Source organism: Pituophis catenifer, unplaced genomic scaffold, assembly GCF_029215685.1.
Source record: "Pituophis catenifer annectens isolate HBS135680 unplaced genomic scaffold, rPitCat1.0.hap2 SCAF_1, whole genome shotgun sequence".
Taxonomy (NCBI): domain Eukaryota; kingdom Metazoa; phylum Chordata; class Lepidosauria; order Squamata; family Colubridae; genus Pituophis; species Pituophis catenifer.
Window position 1 is genome coordinate 288,120,350 of NW_027256881.1, and position 18,902 is coordinate 288,139,251.

The following is an 18,902-nucleotide window of genomic DNA, read 5'->3' on the forward strand; positions in this document are numbered from 1 at the left end:
CACTTATTTTAGTGAGGAGGAGAGTGTAAAAGAAATATTGGATCATCTGTTCTTGCAGTTTCCACAAAATGAAGCCTTTTCAGTGATCTGTTAGGACAATGCTACAAGACTGTCTCATTCTTTCCCCAGTTGCATGCCATTAAAATAACCCAAATGTTGCTTTCTTTGCTACCTCAATAAGTTACACACTGCAGATTTCTTCTGTCATTTTTAAGTACCAGCAAATCAAGCAGCCCATTGCATCATGTAGAATACAAATAACTTGCTGACCTACAGCTGTTTGAAATAAGATCCTGATGAAAAGTTTGATCTTCCAAAGAAATGGCAAAAATTGCAGGGTTATCTCTGCCAAGTAGCCAAGATATAGTGGAGTAGTATTGCTGGGTGGGAAAGAGGCTGTTTATTTTAATGAAAGACAGAGAAGGATTATTTCTTTTTTTAAAGTGAAAATATTTATTTGAAAGAATTGGTGTCTGGAAAAACTCAGCAACTCGCAGCTCAGCAGAATGATCTAATGGATATATAAAGGCATGAAGTATTTAACAAAACATACATGGTTGCCATAATGCTCATAGACACCTCTGGCATTTACCAAGTTCTTTGTTTTTCTTAGCAAGCGAGTTTTTGCAAATAGGATTTTAAAAAAGAAAATATCAGAATATAGTCATAAGAAACATGCTAGGTAATTGGACACGATCTAAAGTGAAGTGGTAGCCTTTAATTCCCCCTTTTCCCTCTGAACATTCTGGATTCCATATTGGCGTGCACATGTTTAGATAAATGCAAAAAATGTGTATGAAAAAGAAAGAACGTTAAGAAAAGTGATTCCAGATCAAACAGATATTTTGAAAGAAGCTCCTTGAATAGCTTGTGGGAGGTGGGGGCTGGGATGGAGGAAAGACAGAAGGAAAAAGGAACAAGATAGAAAAGAAGTGAAAGAGCAAGCAAAAGAAATTCGGGATTCAGAATCTCACTTCTTCCTAGATTCAAATTTAAATTGTTGAGCAAGTTATATTGTGACCTCATTAGTTTATCTTCTATGAAATGGATGTTTTCTGTTACATGTAAGTAAGATGGTATATTATGAATCAGTGCTGTTTCTCTAATATTTTATTTGAATTCTATATGTGTCACTAGCAGAAAAGCTAAATCTAAAATGCGTGCCAGAGATATGAATACATAACCTAGAATATATACCAATCTAGACATTAAAATACATTTTACATAGAATTCCTGATAGGAATGAATGAATAGTTCTGCTTCAAGTTATTCTGTGCAGGACAGAAATGACTTTAAGAAGCCTGGAATTGTAACAAACTTTGAAGAATTTTAAATGATAGAAACATATAGAAGTTTAGTTTACCCTTTCAAATCATAAAAATAAGTGTCATCATAGGATTTGAAGGAAAAAAATGGCCTGAAAAGTTATTGGATTGGAAACCTGTCCTCTAAAGCAGGGGTCTCCAACCTTGGCGACTTGAAGCCTGGCGGACTTCAACTCCCAGAAAAGCTGGGAGTATAAAATATAATCCTGGTCTGTTAATCTCTGCTATATGACCAAACTAGCTAAATTTGAGTATATGCCCTTTTTTGCTATAATTTTCTATGCTGATGAACATGACCTTTAATATGTAGATCAAAAATGTAAGGTCCAGAGCTCTGCTTTCTAGGCCATGTCCACAATATGTTGTCTAAAGAAATCCTTCGCCTTAATTTTGATTTTAAAAATATCTTTGCAAGACAGATTATCAGGACAAGATCAAGGTTAAAACAATGACCCACTTTATTTTGCTTTAAAACATCAGCCTTAAAATGTCCGTTACATCTTCTACAATCCATAAACATGCCTACGTTTTAATTCAAGAAACAATATAGAAGCTTTTTGTTTGAAGATAAAGCATTTCTGCAGTTTTATGTTTCCACTTTCAACAACACTAGATACTTATAGAAGTGTCAACTGTTTTGCTAATACCCTAAAAGTCAAGAAATTCAGGCTTAGAACAATGCACCAATGAGTGAATTTCTTTTTTATTCTGTTTTGGCCCAAAATGAGCCTGGGAAAATGGAGATTGACATTAATTACCTTTTTATTAGCAAGATTTTTAACATTTACCAGGAAAAAGTTTTGGGACTGAAGACATTTTCTTTTTTTAAGGTGACTCTGCTATAGGGAGGAAAACTAAAACCACACCTTTTGACCTCTACATTTCTTCTTTTGTTGAAAGTGCAAAGAGAAGCCATCCGGAAGGAAGAAAGATTACAGCTATCTATAAACTGTTTGACAGAGGCAGAAATGCTGATAATGTTTGGGGCTGTGTCGGTATTTTTTGGCTGCTTGCATCAGCAGGGGGTTGAAGTAAAACAGAGACTCTTGACGTGTTTGTCTAAAGAGGTGGTAGGGCGATCCCAGCCAGTAAGAGTTCAGCTGAAGTTCAGGACAGATGTTGCCAGTAGTTTATACTTCAGGAAAATAAAATTGCTTCCGGATTTGCCTTTTCCACCTTCGTGGCTCAGCCATTCTGCCTCAAAGGACAGCAATGTCAGTCGGGAAACAGTCTTTGAGCAAGATACCCCGGGTGCGATGACAGTCTAGTTCCTCGATAAATCCATACCAATAGATCACTAATCCAGGACCAAATCTACATTGAAACAAACAAACAAACAAACAACAACAAAAAACCCAGATATTATTATGTAGAACAGCATATATCATCTGCAAACGTTCAGAATTATAAATTTTAAGGGAAACACAGTAAAACAGTGAAATACTTTATAGAGATAGGAGTATTAAGCCCTCACTCTACATTTAGTGGAAAGACAATTTGTAATCTCCATTTTTTGCCTTTGCCTGACTAATAATGATAGATTAGTAAGAATCTTAATCATATTTAACACTAGTAACAGAAGGTTCATTTGTTTCACCTAACAGTATGAGCTTTAAAAACTGAAGTTCCAAAAGAGGTGGGGGAGATTGTTTGGTTTTTAATACACATATTGAAAATTAGCAGGAGGACCATCAAAGCAAATTATCACTTATTTTATGTGCCTTCTTAATGTGCACAAGCAACTTCTCGGATCACCATCAGGCCGCTGCAGGCCTGGCCTCCATCCAGAAGTTGTGGGTGCTCCAACGTGGAGGTTTTTAAGAAGCAACTGGACAACCATTTGTCTGAAATGATATAGGGTTTCCTGCTTGAGCTGAGGGTGGGACTAGAAAATCTCCAAGGTCCCTTCCAACACTGCTATTCTGTAATTCCTCACATGCCCTTAGGAAGTTCAGGCCCTCAGGAATAATATGTAATGTGTACAGCTCGATGTTTTGCACATCAGTTTCACCTTTTTCCTATTGAGAGCATTTAATTAGAGGGAAGCCATACTTTTGGCATAGTATTGCAAGAATGTTACAGCGAAATCATAAATTATGGATGCTCTGTTTGTAAGAGAGAGCAGCTTTCTGTAATCTAATGTCATGGCAGGGTGTACGACTTGAAGCCAAAAACTGTTTTTTTTTTTTTTTCATTTTGAGATTTATTGTACAGCTTAGGTAAACTGCCAAGAACAGCAACAGTATAGGAGGAGCTGTAAGACATCATATATACAATTTCAGTGCTATGTCATGTAATAGTCTGCACACAATGCTACAGTCAGCCAATAAGGTATCCAGCTTTTGTTAAAATGTTTTAACTATAATGTCTCAAGAGAGCAACAGTCATTAGGTTGATAATGTAACTATCAAAACTGTGGGCAACATCAGACATTGTTATTTCAACTGGAAGGAACTTGCCCCAAGTGCAGAAGGACAAGCGAACAAGTTTTTCAAAAAGGATAAAACCTAGTTGGCTTCTTTTATTATTTAGATTGGACCTTCTGCTACCCCAGTGTTTAATTTTGCCATTTGAGGACTCACAAATATTACTTTCTAAGTGCTCGGTGCTGACATCACAACTTTCATTTAAAAAAAGCTCAGGTGTTTTAGAAAGACAGATGCTAAATAAAGACTAGCCTTGTAGATTTAGCTGTACTAAATAATTCTTCCTACATGTTCACTGGCAGTAAGGCCAGATTACAATGGTCTTCAATCAATTTGTGTCAAGGAGAAGTCAAGAGTGGCTTCTCCTGTATTCTTTGAGAGTTTCTACTGGACCGTAGTCTATTGCCACATAACAAAATACGGATGTCCATAAAATCTTTTCTCTTATCAAAATATTTCTGAGGAGAGATTTCCAATGAAAGGAAACAGAGAGATAAACAAAGAAACAAACAGACAAACACAAATGGAGGGAGGGAGGGACGGGGAGGAAAAGAGAGAGAAGGGGGGGAGAAAAACCAGAACGAGAACTGTCCTACACCAATCTAATCCTTGGATATTGTCTTTTAGCATCTTAAATCTGTGGTTTCCAAGTTATATGCTTGTTGACCATTCTCCCTTAATTTGGAGGCAGATTAGAAAAGCCGATCATCCATCTGAAATTACAGTGGAGAAACACTATGATTGATCTTCCTAAAAGGCTGTCTGCTTCTGTCCTTGCTCCATCCTGAAATCACTGGGATTGGATTCCCAATCCTGGACATTTCGACATAATTTTTAAAATCCCAAATAGAAGAGATATCTGGAAAATCCACTTAAGTGGTGATTGTCTGCCTACAGAAATATGGGAATATCAGAGTATCTCAGTGGTAAGTGTATTGGCTTAACATACTTGAAGGGATAGTGGATGGGATCAGTGGGTCATACAAACACCTAAACCTGATTAACTTGATTTTATTTGGGGAACAAGTGTCTTACCCCAGTCAGCCAGGTTGTGGCTTGATATGTGATGGGAAAGGTGTTCCTGTAATGGAGGATGCGCTCATCAGGCAGACAAAAATAATGGAAATCTTAAATTTCTATGAAAATCAGAACTTGAAATTTTGAAACTTTTCTTTTCTAGATTTTTTCTCTCTTTGCTTTCAATATTCATGACTGCATGACTGACCAGTGAGGAAGGGACTGATGATGTGATGTAGACTGGCCAATACAATCCTGGTATAGAGGCTCATGCAATATCAGATATTTCCAAGTGCTACTAAATGGGCAACTGCATTCCAAAAGCTTAGATTTTTTTTGACCCAGCTAATCATTCTGTGAACTATAAAAAAGGAAATTTGATTGGATGAATTGGTGACTAGGAGAGGTATGATTTCCAACAGTTTGTGGTACTGTTATATTATGGAGAGCAGTAAACTTTTGTTAGCCAGATATTTAAAGTTCTTTGGCAAAGCATGACCCAAATTCATGGGAAAAATGATAAAAGTGACTACAGCTACACAACTTACACATGCAGTGTCAAGGTTTCCTGCCTCCCCTTTTGGAGGCTGAGAAAACAGGAAGTTTTAATTCTCTTCTTTGAAAAAAAAGAAAAACTCTGAAATTTAGGATTTACAGTATACTCAAGTTTTCACCTATTTCCTAATCAAAAGGGTAGTACGCTGTGTTGCAATTTTTTAGCAATTGTTGGAAGCTCTGGGAGTGTATGAAACCTTGAGATCTCAAACTACCTTTTCCTGCCCCATTATACTGTGAGAGAAATCAAAGACTCGGTGACTTTGAGATGTATGATCTATTCTCCCAGTGAAACAGATTATGTCAAGGCTGTGTAAAAGCAGAGCTATGCAAAACCTCAAAGGGGTGCTTTGCTTTGAGCATCATGAAACACTAATGTACTTATTAATTTTAAAGGCCTCAGTGCAAGCAAACTGCGCCAAAATATCCATTTTGAGAACTTCTTCCCTACATTCACAAAAGAACTTCTGCTAGCATTTCTAGTGCGAATTAGAACAGCCAAATCAGAGCAGCTTGCTTTTAGAGTTGAGTCATTGCCCTGAATTTAATCAGTCCATTGATGGGAGAATTGTGGTCAATTTGGAAACTAAATTCTTTAAAACTTGACATGCTTACAATAGGAAGAGCCCACGATCCAAGTCTGTTCTCATAACCCCAAGTATACTTTCTTAACAGGTCTGAAACTGGTTATTAAGTCAATTGTAATTCTGTCTTTGAGTCAGTGACAGTACTAAGTACTACACAAATTGCTTCTCTTCATAAGATAGAAAATAGAACAGAATAGAATTCTGTATTGACAGAGTGTGATTGAACACACAACAAACTGAACACACAAGGATAGATGATGATGATAGTTAAATAGGTAGAGAGATATAGAGAGATACATGCTTTTGAGAGTGCATGTGCATGCACATACACGCACACTTCTGTAAATTAAAGTTAGTACATGTGCCACATGAATACAACCCCTATTCTAATTCATTGTTCAAAAAGACTTAAGTGAAGTACTTAAAACCAAAATTAACTTGTTGGCACATTTAGCATTTGGCACTGAATATCAGGAACTCCTGCTGCTAAGCATTAATTTCTCTCTCATTAGCTCACAGAGTCGGAAAATCACAAACAATGCCAGTAGTTAATTATTACTGCTTTAATTTGAGAAGTCATTTAACCTTTTTTCCCCTTTTGTGTCAATGGGAAACATTAAAGAGGTCAAAGATAGAAGCAAGAACCTCCCTTCTAAATTTGAGCCTCAGCCCCATTTTTCATAGATGTGATATGTGAAGAATCCAACTCAGGCTCTAAATTACAGAGTAAGTACTGAAAACTTATTTATAGATTTAACGCTTCTGTTTCACAATTTGGTGACTAACCTTTTTTTGTCAGCACTTTTTTTTTAAAAAAAAAAGTTAGTCATAGATAAAGAGGCAAGAACCCAAAATGCACAAAATGTTGCTCGGTTTTTAAAAATTAAATAAATAATTCTGGAGTGAATAAAAGTCAGAATCAATACAAATAGGAATGCAGTAACACTTTCCTGTTCATATTCACCAACAAATGAGAAGTATATTGCCTCTAATACCTGGTGATTTCATGTACAGCTCTCACAAGAAGTAACTATGACTCTATCCTTTACCAGAATAAAACTGGGCAACCCTTTTGCATACCATTAGCAGTCTTCTGGCACCCTCAAATTGCATGTGATGAAATTACTGAATTTCAGCAGTGCAATTTTGGACTTATTTGGGAGAATTGAATGGGTGAGAATGGAAGCAGCTTACTGTAAAAAGAAAAAAAGGACAGGTAGCCCCCAATTTACGAACACAAGTGAAACAGTTATTAACTGAGTTTTGCCCCATTTTGTGACCTTTCTTGCCACAGTTATTAAGTGAATCACCGCACTTGTTAAGATAATAATACGGCTGTTAAATGAATCTGGCTTCCCCATTGACTTTGCTTGTCAGAAGATTGCAAAATGGGATCACATGACCCCAGGACACTGCAACCATCATATATAAATATTTGACCCAGTTACCAAGCATCTGAATTTTGATCAAGTGACCAGAAGGATGCTACAATGATCGTGAGTTTGAAAACGGCCATAGGTCACTTTTTCCAGTGTCATTTTCACTTTAAGCGGTCACTAAACGAATGGTTCTAAGTTGAGAACTACCTGTAATATATTTTTCAGAGAAGAACTGGCGTAGTCCCATGCATATTTTGGCTGTCCTCCTCTGCACTTTTCTGGGTCTCTAAATACAGTATAATAAATTACAAGGTTCTTCATTCCACTATTTATTATGCCTCACCCAGATGCTTGATAATTCTCAAAAACATTACAGTAGATATTAATGTTGTAATTAGAACTGAAGTACGTATGAAGCAATCTAAGTTCAAGTCCTCATAAAATGTGCTAGATGACATTGGGTGGGCAAGAAATACCTCGTAAACTAACCTATGAGGGTAACTAAGGAGTGGGCTACCATAAACATTATCTTTAGGACCTACAGGAAAGAGTGAATATACATGTAACTAAAATTAATAATAAGATATTTTCCTATCCTAAGCTTTTTAATTCTTGATAGGAAATTGAACGTATTTTGCATAAACAGATTTCGATAAAATGGTAAGTGACAGGTTACATTATAGGTTATTTTCCTGATTAACAGCCAAAAATCTATAAGATACACCCAAAAGTGTTCAGAAAAAAAAAATCTTCATTGCCCAGTGTATTTAAAACAGTCTTATCATGAACAGTATTTATATTATAAAAGGTATTTAATGCCTGTTGAAGATGGATGTACTACTGAAAAATATGAAAAGCATAATCTTTAGATCTGTTGATGCCTGCCCACACTAAATTTTGTAAACAAGCATGCAAGTGAATTAAATCCTAGGTTACCTCTGTCAATCTTCCACCAGAATTCCTGTTTTCTTGCTTGCCGGATAATACTATTGTCTTTTCTATAATCTGCTTGGGAAATTAACCGATTGACCTCCAGTGATGCTGGAAAAGGTAATAATTTATATCTACTAGTCCAATACACATTATAATGTAGTAAACATTTCTGGATTACTACTAAGAGCTGCACTGAAATCTTGGGAAGGCACATGAGGCTGAAAGACCTCTGTCTGGCTATCCCCGCCCTAATAAGAGGAATACCACACAGTGTTCCTGACTAGCATTAATATCATGTTTGCCAGTGTGCAGGTCCAAATTCCTTTTCACCTAAATTTCAGATCCATACCTCTACCTGTTCTTTATGTATATTGGGTTAATCATAATCTTGCATTACTGTCCCATAGATCTTTGATATAAAGGAAAATAATTTGCTGAGGGACTTTAATAAAAACACAATAATCATCAACGTAGATGGTACAAACTTAGGATGTGGCTCATGCATCTTATATAATTAGAGTATCTATATTTTAGATTCTCTACTTAATAATTGTTTGTTTGGTATTCATACAGATGAAAGACTTAAGTCTACCTTTGACATTTACTCCCAGGCTGTTGAAAATATATAAAAGGCTTCCAAACTTATTGCTTCCCTCACAAAAAGCCTATTTTAGTTTTTTTCCCCTTTTCATTTAACAGTCTCTATGTCTAGTAAACTATTTTTAAAGACTGCACAAAAGTTTCGTATTGTCTACCTTCTTCATGTTCTAAGCTATGATACTTCACTAGGAACAATTAGAAACTAAAAGCATATAATGGAGAAAGAATTTCAGGAAATGGCAGGCTGCAAACTTCCAGGGTGACAGAAACCATGAGACGAGAAATTGAGTAAGGTTAAACTGAGATTTAGACAGCCAAAATACTGGTCAACTCATCTTGCCATTAGGTGATTAATAGTTGTTTATTTTTGGAGCTTGAACTAACAGGCCATCCTGGGGCCAGTGCAAGCTGATATTATCTAAATAACCACTGAGTGCCTAGTGCTAGGATATCTTTCCTGTTCCTTTTATGAGAGGCTGATCTGGCTACAGCAAGGGTGGTAGATGTGCCAAAAAGTACATCATTCTCACCACATGTGTCATGCTGTGGGTGTCACAATTTAGAAGTGATTTTAAGACAGAATGCCCAGGCTTTAACTAATGAATTCTTTCTCAGGAGCTAATTCCAAAATGGTGTTTTTTACAAAAACACCCCAACAGGTCAATTCACCTTTAGCCAGAAGAAAGATCTCCTCCTACTGGTGTCACTGACCTTAAAAAAAAAAAGAACTTAATGAGTGAAGTAATATCTTCTCCACTGTCCTCTGCCTGGTACACATTTTAAGCATATGAATTTAAATTATATGTGTATGCTGTTGTCAGCCGATGTCTACATTCTCATCTAAAAGCAAATCCACATCAGTATTAGCTGAAAAAAATGTTTTGTGTTACTTTCCAACCAAATACATCACACAAGACAGTAAAGCACTTCAGAACCCAGGGCAACTGTGTTTGGTTACAAAAATTGGGAGAAGTACTAGAATCCAGCAAAAAATTAAAGAGTTTTCTGGATCTCTTGGCTGCCTAAATATGGTAGCTTCATCAGAAACAGGACAGCACAAAGTTTAGGACTAGGATTTAGTTTTGTCCAATCAAGAGTGGACTACACTTCCCTGATGTGTATAATTCAAGAGAAAGTCTGTCATCAGAAAAACAATAATAAATTTTGAATTTTATGAATTTTGTATGACAACTCTCAAGCTGTAATGTAACAACTTTGATATATATTTTTAAATCAGTTCATAATTCACATAGCAAGAAACATTTGAATACACTCACACACACCCATGTACAAGCACAGCCGTAGTACTCACTTATCAAACCTAATTGGATTGTTACTAAATGAAGTGGTCATTAAGCAAGGTATCATGTGACTGCCCCTCTTAGCAAAGGCAATCTAGCAGTCCCGCTTGTAGTCATTAATGAAATCAACCACAGTCATTAAACAAGATATCATGTGATTGCAACTCATCTTTGTCATTGGCTTTGTCAGAAGCCAGCTGGGAGGTTAGAAAATGGCAATCATGTGACAATATGCTGTGTCTATTGTAAATGTCAACAGATGTCAAGCACCCAAACTGTGATCACATGATTGCAGGGGCGTGATGGTTGTATGAGGACCAGTTGTAAGTTACTTTTTTCAGTGCCACTGTAACTTTGAAAAGTTGCTAAAGAGAAAGCAGAGAGAGAGAGAGAAAGAGGGAGATAGATTCTGGAAAGCAAAGCACGGCTGGGGAAAAAAGTCCTGACACAAATGAATTCTTCTCTGTGAAAATGGACAGGTTATATGTATTTTATGGCTAAATATTCAGTTCTAAATCTGTCAGTTGTAGATACTCTCATTGCATTTTTAAAAGCAACCATAAAGGATTAACCATTATTTTAACCAAGTTGAAAAAGAAAAGAAAAAAAAAAGCCAGTTTTGCTCATGATACTTTATTTCACTATGGCAACAGGAGAAAAATGGAAAATTCAAGAGATGAAAAGAGCTATAATTCCAACTGAAGGACTAAAAGTGAGAATTAAGATTGATTTATTATTCCAGGTATTTTATACTCTATATAACTATTAGGCATTTTGTTTCTTTAAAGTACTTATTTGTTTTTACTTATCTCACAAATTTTGCTTGTTCAAATTTAACAAAATCTTGTTATGCTGAGCTTTTCACATCTAAATATTGAAAATTATGTAGAAGAACAGGCAATCCTAGTGTATAATAGATTGTTGGATATACTGCATTTTTTCATATAATTTTAGTATGAAAAATAAAAGTGTAAATCCTGAGATGAATTTAACTATTCTGTATAGCTGCATCTACAACAATGAATCCTAAATTAAAAAACAATTACAGTTAATAAAGCAAAAGATCAATAAAAAAATATTCAGAACAACTCTAGATGTTCCTTGATCAAAGTAAATCCTATTGTGTTCAGCAAGAAAGATGGACTCAAGGAAACAGACCATAAAGGATTTTTTAAACTAAAATAATTATTTTGGATTATTTTTTTTTAAAAAGAACATAGATCCAATATATAATAATGAACACAGAAATCCTATCCTACCCTACCCTACCCTACCCTACCCTACCCTACCCTACCCTACCCTACCCTACCCTAAGGTTAAAGGTAAAGGTTCCCCTGCACTTGCATGCTAGTCATTTCCGGCTCTAGGGGCTGTGCTCATCTCTGTTTCTAAACCGAAGAGCCAGTGCTGTCCGAAGACATCTCCATAGTCATGTGGCCAGCATGACTAAATGCCAAAGCGCATGGGGCACTGTTACCTTCCCTCCACCAAAGTGGTCCCTATTTTTCTACTTACATTTTTTACGTGCTTTTGAACTGCTAGGTTGGCAGAAGCTGGAACAAGTAACGGGAGCTCACTCTGTTATATGGCACTAGGGATTCAAACTGCTGAACTGCCAACCTTCTGATCGACAAGCTCAGCATCTAAGCCACTGAGCCACCATGTCCCACATACCCTACCCTAATTTGAAGTAAGATAAATAAAACTGCAATTGATTTGCAGGCTGGCTGGCTGGCTTAAGAAGAAATTTTTAAATTTTTTAAATGTTTTAATTGGTGTGTGATTTTTAAATTTTTGGGCAAAATTTATATATATTTTAATTGTTCTTAATATTTGTAGTTCATGTTCTTAATTCTGGCTGTGCACTGCCCTGAGTCCTTAGGGAGAAGGGCGGTATATAAATTGAAAAATAAAATAAAATAAAATAAAATTTGTCTCTAAAGATACAAAGATAAAAAAGCCAACAGACAGAGCAAAATTATTACTATTTAAAATATATAGTTTGAAATCTGGTTAGTGCATACTGACATTATGACAAAATATTTAGCAAATATTCACAAGAGTTAATTGAAAAAGGGCAGATTATATATATGTATATATATATATATATATATATATATATATATATATATATATATATATAATGTTGTTATGCTATATGCATATATATCTAGCTGTTGCTAGAATTAATGGCTCTTGAATTCTTCTGATTAGTTAATAGATAATGATTTCAATTATTGAATCATCCTAAGTGATTTAAACGGGATGGAAATAACTTTAATTCAAATAAGATGTACCCTACAGTAAAGCATAATTCTAGTCTATTTTTCTCTGAATGATAACTTTCTACCTATATAGTCCAATAATATTTAGTATTTATTTGATATTTCTATTTGATATACTTCTATCAGATATCCTATCCCACTTACAGAATTTCCATGGTTTCAATAAAACACTGTTTTCCCATTCTTTCCAATTGGGCATACCTGAAATGATCATGACAAGTCATTATATAGAATCAGAAATCTGTTCTTGAAACCTACAGAGCCATCCCTCTCAGCCAGATTCATATAATTTAGTGCTATAAGAGAAAATAAAGCAAAAATGATCTATTTTATGAATAAAAAATGAAATTGGACAAGGAATTCTGGAGGCTTCAGTTTCTGTCATATCTTTTAAAGGCAAGAATCATGCCTATAATAATTTCTACACTCACTGACAAAAATGATATTGTAGAGTCAAAGATGTATATTCCTTCTCAGTATAACTGCTAGAGTAGTTTGCTAACAAAGTGTATTAAAAAAAGTGATTGCATTTTGTTGATCATCTAAATCACGACTTAGTTGTGTTTGTATGGTCACACATTTACATAAAAATGTAATCCACTGATTCTTATTCAATGAAATAATAATCTAAAGCTGTGTTCAAACAAAGAATCTGTAATCTCAGTGATGTATGCAAACAGTAAACAAATGATGCTAATTTGAGGGGGTTTCTCAAATCATTGTTTATTGGCTGAGATTTATTTCATTCTTTTTATTCTTAAAATTCAGACATAATAACTTAAGAATCAGGGAGAAAAGGAGAAAGGGAATGGTGGCTGATTGGAATGCTGCCAATGTCTCCTGTTTGTACCATATTTATCTGAAAGGAAGACCAAATGTTAACCCTGTCAAAAAGTTAAGAGAGAACAAAAACAAGAACAATGCACCATTATGCCCACAAAGATTGTCACATTCAGATCTCAATTGTGTACATCCCTCACATATGTAAAATACTCAAGATACACAAGTATGGATCTGCTCCTTTTTTCTAGCAGAAAGAGTAAAAAGAGGGAAGATACTGTATGCTGGTAAAGTAGGAGGAAAGATTAAGAGCTGTGGTGGCGCAGTGGTTAGAATACAGTATTGCAGGCTACTTCTACCGACTGCCAGTAGTTCAATTCTCAACTGTTGTTCAATTCTCGAAGGTTGACTTAGCCTTCCATCCTCTAAGGTCAGTAAATAAGGACACAGATTGTTGGGGGCAATATACTGACTCTGTAAACCTCTTAGAGAGGGCTGTAAAGCACTGTGAAGCAGTATATAAGTCTAAGTGCTATTGCTATTAACTGTGCTGTGAAGGAAAGTGATGGAAAGAGAACAAAACAGAAATGAAGGAACATTTAGAGAGGAACAGAGAACTTGATTTAAGTGTTAAAAAAAGCTAAGTTCAACAGGAAAATCACCATTTTCAAAAAGAATTGTTAAAGTTTTAATGTTAAGCTAATCTTCCAAGGTATCTGTGGTATACAATATTCGGATTGCAATTCTTTTTTTCAACATTTTCTATCGCAGAGAATAATTGTCATCCCTCACTATGCAGATATTTGGCAGAAAAAAGAAATTCATCATAGTTCGGGGGAGGCATTTATTAAGTGTTAACATAAGCACAAAGGACTGGGTATGACATGAATTTACAACATGAAATATGTGAGGTTGCGTATGTGCATGTGGTTATGCTGATAGAAGTCAAAGGCATAGAACCACTCTGTGTCTAGATCCATCCTGGTCCTATTACAGTGATCAGAAATATACAATGCTTTTCTAGACTTCTTCTGCATGGTCACCATGCTGATTATTCAAGGTTCCGATTTGCCAAAACGAATAGAAGCCCACTGCAGACCTTTTCCTGACTTCATGGCTTTTATTCAGAGAGAATTACTCTGTTCTGGTATATAACCTGAATAAATTTAGCATCCTCAACAAGGCTTTCAAAGTATCCTAAATGATACATTAAGATCAGTTACATTGATGATTTTATGGGGATAAACAACAACTAGTCTACGTCTGATTTGTGTTAAACCGTATGTCTCAAAGGTGCTTTTTTTCAAGAGGCAACTGGACTTTCTGGTTTTTCTTTGAAGATGTTTCACTTCTCATCAGCCAAGGAGCTGAAGAAGCTTCTTGGATGAGAAGCAAAAAGTCTTCAAAGAAAAATGAGCTGAAGAAGCTTCTTGGATGAGAAATGAAATTTCTTCAAAGAAAAAAAAGAAAGTCCAGTTGCCTCTTGAAAAAAGCACCCTTGGGACAACCATGACCTGGAAGACTGAGAATCTCCATAGTCATTAAATCCTATGCTATTTAAAACAAGAAAAAGGCAAAAGGCACTGTTACTTACTTACTTACTTACTTACTTACTTACTTACTTACTTACTTACTTACTTACTTTATTTATTTATTTATTTATTTATTTATTTATTTATTTATTTATACTTATATGCCGCCCTATCTCCACAGGACTCAGGGCGACTCACAACTATAAACAAAAACAGACCGTTAAAAACAAAGTCCATAATAAAATTGGCAAAAAAATCCAATAAACCCCCATTAAATTCTATTAAAAACCCCATCAGTCTAGGGCGGCTAGATGAAATAGCCACGTTTTCAGCCCACGGTGGAAGGAGTGAAGGTCGGGGGCCACCCAGAGCTCCAGAGGGAGTTGATTCCAAAGAGTGGGTGCACCTACAGAAAAAGCTCTCTCCCTGGGGGTCGCCAGCCCACATTGTCTGCCCGACGGCACCCTAAGTAGGCCCTCCCTATGAGAGTGCACCGGGCGATGGGAAGCTGTTGCTGGCTGCAGATGGTCCACCAAATATCCCGGGCTTATCAATTATTTATCTAAACTGAGATCAGTATATCCCAAAAAACATTGGTAAAACTGCCAGTGATACAAATGGTAATGTGTATGGCCTCTCTGTAACTAAGAAAGCATTATGGTATCATTAGCTAATTTATAGGCAATATCTACTCACTGACAACTCTCCCTGCTTAATGGTAGAATATATTCACTCACTCATTCATTTGTTCATTCTTCATATTCTCAAATACAGTAAGAGCAGAATCGAGGGGAGGTTTATGAGATAGGAACCAGACTAATAATTTCTCAGATACTTTAAACTGGGTTTATTAATGTGTGTGTGCCTGATTGGGTGAGAGCAACATGCTGGGAAATCCAATAATCACATATCTCTCATTGTTTCTGTTCATCTTACAAGATCTAACAGGAAGACATGGTGAAACAATGACATTTGGTCCAGCCTAGGGGTTGTGCTTTTCTGTTTCAGGGGCAGTTCTCTGGAAGGACATGCCCTTGCAAACTCAGCTGGCGACAGTTATGTTGATCTTTTATAAAGCTTGATAACTTGGCTCTTCCCTCAGACATTGGACCAGGGAGTTTGATGAGCCCATATATGATGGTAGAAATGATGATTAGGTTTTGGGCCAGTTCCATTGTACTTTCTTTGTTGTTTTTACTTGGCTTTCTTCTTTTTTAATCCTATGTAATCTGCACAGAGTTGCAATTGTGAGTTTGATGCTATATAAATTGATTAAACAAACAAACAAACAAATATATACACACCTTTTTGACAAATATCAAAATCGTCTAGTTACTTGGTGCAAGATAATCTAGTTAAACTGTAATGCCGAAAGAATTTTGAAAAAAGTGTGCATCCACAATAAATAAAATGAGGAAACATCTTTACCAAAAGAAGAGTATGACTTTCTTATGCAAAAAATAAGTATACTTTTTATTATAAAAATAATAATTTGTGACAAATATGGTAAATTGTAATGAAATATGAAAGATATGTGTAAGTAGTTTGCTTCATTCTTCTTAATAAATGAAAAAAGTTTCTAATTCCAATTCTTAATGAAAGTACTGTCTCTCTTCCTATACTGTCCCTCATTTAATGAAATATCCATCACTGTCAGATCATTTAATTATTATGGTTCATATTTTAATAGTTTATATTAAAATCAGTACAATAGTTGCTTCATACAACAAAGAGAATCAACTTAAGTTTGCAACCCAAGGAATACTCAGCAGGAGGCTGCATCTAATCCTCCTCACTGACAAATGCATTGAGATATGAGACATATGCTCTCACAAATGTATTTATCATAGTTACTTTACATTTTCAAGCATACATTTGGCATATCTTAAGAGTCTATTTTAAAATACTGTTGTGTATATAAATCCTCATAAATATAAACCAGTGGGGGAAACAGTCTTTTCATAATATACTCAGTGCTCTGGAGTGACTCTTCTGAACAACGCAATTGCCGTTAAACAAACAAACTCTCAAGTTAATAGGTTAAGTGTTTGTGTAGTTGATAAATGTGAGGCTAATATAATCAGTGGTAGTAAGAAACCATACAATTGGTTGTTGGCAGAGCTAATCAGAACTTCTAGTTTTCACAAGGCTAAAGTTTCAGAAAGATGTATTCTCTAGGCCTTTTGACCTAGATGAGAGGTTGTACATGCTAGCCTTGTGTTCTGGTAAACAGACTGGAACTCTTGAGTGCAAATCAATGCCATGTGCTTTCCACTAATAGAACACATGGCTTTAAAATTAAAATGCAATGTGATCAAGTGCTTTAGGAAATTTAAGCAGTTAAAAGAGAATATGGCCAGATAAAATACTTAGGTCACATTTTTATGTTCCCTTGCCTTTCTCCACTTAAAAACCTGGACAAATTCAATTGTATTGTATTTCTTCACAATCTGATGGAAAAACAAAAAGTTCATTTAATTATTTCATGGTTGATTGATCTTCTAGGGGAAATGAGGATGTTGTGCGTTTCTCTACCAGATATGCCTCCTATTAGATTAATATGTTTTATTGTAACAAGCTAAGTAAAAAAATATAGGGGAAAAACGAATAGAGAAACTGAAAAAAATTAAAACACTAAAAAAAAATACGGATATTAGAATTTCACATATATATATATATGTTATATATATATATATAACATGCAATATAATACATTTATATTAGTCTGTAATATATACATTTATATTATACATATAATACAAATAGACACTGATACCAAAATTAACCTAACCTCAGGCTTGTCTACCCAAAAGTAAGTCCTTGAATACAGTGATACTTTCTCTTAGGTAAAGAACCTCAGTGTAAATGGCAGTTTAATTGTATGAAGCTGCTATTTAGTTTACATAGTTTCGCTCTAAGCCTTATGTTCTCCCTGTATTTGATTCTACAGTATGAACAAACCCAGAAAAGTAGAATAATGCATTTATTCTCAAATGTAAATAATTGTGAGTGAAAAGAGAAAAATGTATACTGTGAACTCATACAAAAGGACTAGTTGAATTGGACATTTCAGAAGGAGGGTATTAAAAGCTGCAATATAACACATAATGAATTAAAAAGATGAAGTCTGTAGCATAAATATGTTGGAAAGAAGTTTTGAGAAGTCTTATCTAATTATTTTGCGAATGGCAGTATTTGGATTATATCATTTTGCTCATGTTATACTTATAAAGTTAAATGGGTTGTAGTGATTAGAATACTGTACATAATTCGATCAAACTATTATAATACATAAGGAATATATGTTGTTATTTCTCTTTCAAATATAAACATGTTTCCCAATGTAAATGAGATAATATATTAATTTATTTAATTCATAGATTCACTAGACAAATATGTCTACTTCAATGCTAATATAGAACAAATGATTTAACTCATGCTAATTTCATGCTCTATTTTGTAGAGAATTGAGTGTTTCTCATTTACCTGATACTAAGCACCAATGAATTCATATTTAAATACTTATGTGCAGTTCTAGTTATGTGTAAATTTCAGTTAATAAATTGAAAGACTATGCCTTACAACACTTTAATCAAGGAGACTATTAATTATAAGTGGATAAGAACTGGCCATAGGCATTCCGTGCTGTCAATAGAAGAGAATATTTGTACTCGGGGTTGAACTGTGAGGTCCTTTGTACCACCATCACTGTCCCACAACAGGCACAATAACGTTTTTACATCTTTTGAAAGGTAACATTTACCTCCCAACCAGTTTTCCAGCAACTGAATTTGCTCCATGAGAAATCGAGAAATCCATAGTCCTTTCTACTTTAGCATCCATAATGAGGTCTTCTTACCTGAAATATCTGTCATATAACCTGAAACTTCACATAGACATTCAGGAATAACCAAGATTCCAACTCAGTGAGGAGGATTAATGTATAGAACTGGTTACAGTAGCCAAAATCCTATCAAGAAATAGTCCATCCATGACAACGGATATTATTTTGAAACTGAATTTAGCAGATTCAAATAAAAATGCATTTCTGGTAATGGAGATCTAATTCATGTGGATGTGACAATCCCTCCCTTAACTATCCAGTTAATGTTGTGCGTTGTACTGAATAAATTTAGGGAATCACTTGGAAAGGTTGAATTCTCCCACCTCATGTATTTCTGT

General features: G+C 35.1%; 1 protein-coding gene across 1 annotated transcript in view; it reads right to left on the bottom strand.

Moving 5' to 3' along the window:
* Window positions 1–1,759: 1,759 nt before the first annotated feature.
* Window positions 1,760–18,902, bottom strand: part of CDIN1 (CDAN1 interacting nuclease 1) — a 134,244-nt gene continuing 117,101 nt past the window's right edge. Inside the window, exon 11 of the mRNA XM_070940235.1 lies at window positions 1,760–2,639. Coding sequence (XP_070796336.1) covers window positions 2,525–2,639 — 115 coding nt within the window. The 3' untranslated portion in view covers window positions 1,760–2,524. The remainder of the gene's footprint in view (window positions 2,640–18,902) is intronic.